We start from the raw sequence: 5,228 nt of genomic DNA on the forward strand, positions 1-5,228 counted from the left end.
CTGTGAAAACCAAACCCAGCCATTGAACCCACGCGGCGGCTGCCCCGTGGGCTGCACGGGGGTAACGACAGCATCCGCCGTGATCTACAGGCTCCGCAGCACAGAATGTTTTCTGAAAGATGCTTGAAAGGCTCTGGGAGGGAAACAGCACCGCCTTTGTTCCCAGTCGCAAGGAGCAGTTAAAAGGCTGAGGCAGAACCTCTTCACCGTTTAGAGCACCGGCATCACGAACCAGCTCCTTCTCATCCCTCAACATCCTCCCCTCTCCAGCACCTCAAAGCAAAGCGCAGAACGCTGCCCCAGGGAGGGAGGGACTCGCTTTGCCAAGGACACGCTGACTGAGAAGGCCCCCAGAGGAAAGGGAGCCAGCTCACCTGTTCTCCAGCCGCTCCTTCAGCTGGCTCTCCCTCACTCCCTGGGGGTGCAGGCAGTCCAGCAGCTCATCCAACTCCTTCTGACTGTCACAGAGAAACCTGGAAGATACAACACACACCAACATTAGCTAACGTCTCTCTGAGGCACGACAACTCCTTCTTCCAAACAGCTCACAAGTGTTAGTAGCAGGGGTGACCAGTAACCTACATCTCAACCCCCCGGAGCAAGGTGACACGCTGCCAGCAACGCTGGCACAAGCGTTCGGACTCTGGCTGGCCTTGTTCCAAGGTCCCCAAATGTAGCCAATTCCAGGGTAAGAAAAATAAAACCAAAATAAACACAGAACTGATTTATAGACTTTTCCAATTAAGTTTATGAAAACTTTGGTATTTAAATTTCGCCATGGACCCCTGGGACCAGGCTTGCTAAGCTGCAGCCAGGTTAAGTAATCTGGACGTTGTCGGGACACTCCGGGAAATACTACCGTGCCACGCGCTGCACAGCACGGCTCTTCCATCACTGCTTCTGCAGAGCCTTCGGCTGCTGCCACTAACCCAGCAAGTCCCGACACTAACACGAGGTATGGCCTGGCTTATTCCACAGCTGCTGCTGACGGCGACCTGCGACTGGAGGCCGTGCCCTCTGCACGGGCAGAAGTCCTCCTTCCTAAGAGGCTCCCCTGAACTTGACAGCAAAAAGGCAGCATGTGAAACCCATAGTCATTAGCTTTAAATCCCTCTGCTCAGAAAGTCCTTCAGGACAGCAGCGGTCACTGGCACTTAGCTGACTCTGAGGGGGAAAACGTCTGCAGAGCTCCACAGAAGGCTTTGCCTCTGCAGATCCCAAGTACCGTCAAGTTTAGTGCTGGGCTGTGGGTTTAAACTAGCTTTAAGACAGCCTAAAATTCTGCTCTTTTCCTTTTTTTTCCCCCCAACTCTGTTCTAGGGTGCCATGGAGCCTCCTCACCTGAAGGGACAAGGATTCAACCTGAGCTTGAGAACTCATTTCCATAAAATGGGGCTAATGATGCATCCTCTAGAGGAGGACCGCTCCTCGGAAGAGGGAAGGGAGGGAATAGAAAAATCAACCTTAAACAGAAACAGCTGCAGAGGACCTCTACGTGATCCTTGCCAGCCACAGAGGAGACTCCAGATCTAACTTTTCTTCTTGAGCCCAAGCTCAGATGAGCCAAGCAACAACTAGAGAAAGAGGCTGTAGCAGCTCCTCTTGGAATAACAGTTCCCCAGTGCTTATTTCCCTGACGGGGACACTTCCTAAATATCATATCTGACAAGGAAATATTTCAGAGTTTTAACACGCTCATATGAGGAGAATGACCTCACACTTTGCGTTCAGTTAGTAAATTAATTACTCCAATAAAACAAAGCACTGATTGCTTAAAAAGGGAAGAAAAATAGTTTCTTGCTAGTCCCCTGCTTCAGCATACTCCAGCCCTGCGGACATCCTCCCTCTGCCCACTGAGATCACATCCTCTGGCCACCAGTGCCCTCTGCAAACCTTCCTTGTGAGCAACAGACCAGAGCAGCTCCAAACACCTTCACCCACTAGAGCCTAGCACAGGCACTTCAAAAGCAGCAGCAGTTAAGGGCTGGTCGTGGGATCCCACAGGCCTTCACAGAGACCTGTCACAACATAACTGGTGTCTTTTTCTTACAGATGCCACTCATAGTGACTAGTGAGCTGGAAGGTCTATGCCCACAGCACTGCAAGGACTAGCATTTCTAAGGCTACTGGACTTCAGCTAAATAGAGAGAAGTTTCTCTAGAATATTTGGTATCAAATTGCTTCCAAACCCTTGGGGCAGATCTTGGGACTGGTCCTGAGCCATGTTACAGTACAATCACGATACAAGAACAGCACAAACCAAGCTTCAGGAGAGATGCCCTGCAGATACCCAGCCGAGAACTGTTTCTCGGGCTCGCTGAGAAGGTTGCCTAGGATGATGAAACAACATCAGTTACTGCTGGTGACTCCACAGGATCCAGTTGGGGAAATACCCAATAAGACCATATCTGAGCTTTCTCAGCACTTCCCCACAGCTGCACATCTAAAGGGTGTGTGTATGTGTGTGTGTGCTTATTCCCAGTACAAACGAAAGGGCTCTGGAAACAGCACACGGTGCTTGGCTTCTCCAGTGTCACGTGGTTTGGGAAAAGACAGCACAGGCTGCTTGGCAGCACAAGAAAGCAGGTATCACCCTTTTGAGAGAGGCAGGGTCAATCCCAGCACAACTCTGTTCCTGCTGGATGGGAAACGGGACAGGGATGGGAGGACACCTGCAGCACGTCTTCCCAATTCACCCTGAGGGCAAGAACTGGGATTTCTGGCAGAGAGAACTGTTCTACATCAGCTTGAACTCAGAAGTACAAAATATAAACATATCAAAGAAGAGCCTGTGTGAGTTTGGTGACACCTCGCTGCTTTTTGCGGCCACAGCTCCTGGTTCTCAACCTCACTCCATGCACTTCTACTGTCTGAGGAACCACCTGAACCACACTTCAACTAGGGCTCAACCAGCATGACGCTGGGAGCACTGGTACAAGGAGACAGGGCTGGCATTTAAACAGGGAGGCCACAGAGCTACGAGTTTGTGGATCTTGATAAGAGGGAGGGGAAGGCAACTGGTGCCCTTCATGTGGCCTGACACAAAGCTCACCAACAGTCCAGGGTGATGGGAAAGATGCCTTCAGGAGAGTCAAGACCAGATGGAGGCCTTTAAACTGGTCTGAAAGGGGGGAAACCCCGACCGGGGCGAGGGCTTCCCACCTCCCTAAATATCAGCCTAGATCATTTCCTTACACTTCTGGCAGCACCAGCCAGCAGACTGGTCAGCATTCAAACCAGAAGAGACAAACAGCACCAGCATCAAGTCAAAAGGAGCTCTCGGTATTCACTCAGACTGAATATTCCTACCCGTGCTCAGGCTGCAAGGGACAGAGAAAGGTGTAAAACCTGGACTGCAGACTAGGGAGTGAAGAAATCAAGAGGACAACATCTAGAGGAGCCCAGGATCAGTACCTGCTCTGGAGGGCTGGTGGAAACAGGGGAACTCCATCTGTAGAATATAGGCGTGAGAATGGAGTCTGTCAGCACCCACTCACGGTTAACTCAAATTGTCTGCGGAGGGGACCCGCCATACCATGGTGTGTTCCTAATAGACGAAGAACAACGCGAGTTACTCCGCAGAGATGCCACTGTTTCCAAAATTCATCTGCTTTCTGACCAGGATGAGCAAGAGGTCTCCTGCATGCTGAAACCCTGCCAAGGCTGGATCAACCCAGGTCCTCGCAGGAAGACAGTACGTACACAGCTGACCAAGCACTAGGGTAGGGAGCAAGGACTGTTTCAGGGACCACGCGCCTCTACGCTTTTAGGACAGAACACTGAGCCCTCTTCCTCTTGGAGACAAAGTACTGAAAGCAGAAACCACTTCCATAGCTCTTGGCAGAAGCATGGGATCCGTTTCTCCCATTATCAATGTCCTGCCAGCTCCCACCCTCCAGGAGGCTGCAAAATGCAGCCACTCAGGGAGTTCACCTGGCGTTCATTCCAGCCTCATCACTCTAGAGAGCACCTCTCAGAGGGCAGAGGTGCTCTGTGCACACCCTGAGGCCACTCTCAATCCCACACTAGACGTACGACTAGGAAAAAGACTGGGGGCAGGAGTTAAAGCAGAACACAAAGAAAGGGAATGTCCTGCACGCACTGACATCATGAGTTACGGCTCAACAGGTCCTTGTATCCAAACCACACGGGCTGTGGATAACCAAGGACTTCAGCGCGCTCTCAGGGATTCTCAGCACGTGCAAGGACAATGTGCAAAAAGCAGCCAAGGAGGAGGCTCCTCCATAACCATCTGCACTCACGGGAGTCCTTGAGATTGGAGGCATCAACAGCAACGGCGGCAGAGGGAAATTCAGCCACAGGGATAGGGATTTCCTCAGAGAAGTTCGAGTTACTGGCTGTCCCCTGAAATAACAGCTCTCAGGTTGTCCCTTGGCTGTTTGTGGAAGCTCACCTGGGAATGGTGACAGCTGTCAGCCTGGTACTTAGCACACAGGCTCTCTGCAGTTCTAGAGCTTTAAAGAAAAGTCTTTCAGCTGGGGAAGCTTTCTGCTTCTCTGTGAAACAGCTTTAGGTGGCCCTGTCAGTTGGGAGGCAGTCGTGCAGACAGCATAGAAGAATGCTGAGTCAGGAGTACTGATGTTTTCTCTGAAAAGCTGCCACTGTGCCCCCTGCTCGCTTTAAGGGCATGAGGGTCCACGTCTGGCTCAGATCTTCCATGTGCATGGCTTTACCTCCACATCCACTGCTGCCAGCCTGCCTGGCAGAACAATGCACGCAGCCACGACACTCAGCCAAAAATCAGCGAGCACTGGGGTCGTGAGCAGCCTTTCCCAGCAGGTACCAAAGAGCACAGCAGAGACACTGTGACACAGAAGCCAGGCTCCCCAAAAAATCCCACCCAGCTTAGGATCTTATTTCTGAGCAGCTAAAGGGCAGAGCAGGCACACGGTGACATTCTGTCTAACTGCCCCTACAGAACTCACTATCTGCCGCTCGAGGAAAAGACCCTTTGTGCTGAGCACTCCCCAGAGAGCTCCTCTTTCCACAATCTGCCCCACCAGTGCTTTGAATGGGCACAGATCTGGCAGCGGCTGGCAGCAGCAAGCTGCGTGCATCAGCTGATGATCTCAAGCAGTCCTCCCTCTCCACGGCAGAATTGCACTTGCTAGTTTAATTTCCTGACCCTTTTTTCCACATCAGAAGACAATCCCCTTTTAGGAGACTTCCCCACCCTCTTCTAGTATTACTCTCCATCTCCCTGCTGA

At 51.7% G+C, this 5,228-nt stretch overlaps 1 protein-coding gene across 1 annotated transcript in view; it reads right to left on the bottom strand.

Annotated features, from left to right (window-relative positions):
- BAZ1B (bromodomain adjacent to zinc finger domain, 1B) overlaps positions 1-5,228 on the bottom strand; it is a gene marked incomplete at both ends in the record, with an annotated part of 33,059 nt that overhangs the window by 13,740 nt on the left and 14,091 nt on the right. Inside the window, one exon of the mRNA XM_010134244.1 lies at positions 375-473. Within this exon, the coding sequence (XP_010132546.1) occupies positions 375-473 (99 nt within the window). The remainder of the gene's footprint in view (positions 1-374; positions 474-5,228) is intronic.

Source organism: Buceros rhinoceros, unplaced genomic scaffold, assembly GCF_000710305.1.
Source record: "Buceros rhinoceros silvestris isolate BGI_N320 unplaced genomic scaffold, ASM71030v1 scaffold20294, whole genome shotgun sequence".
NCBI classification, from domain to species: domain Eukaryota; kingdom Metazoa; phylum Chordata; class Aves; order Bucerotiformes; family Bucerotidae; genus Buceros; species Buceros rhinoceros.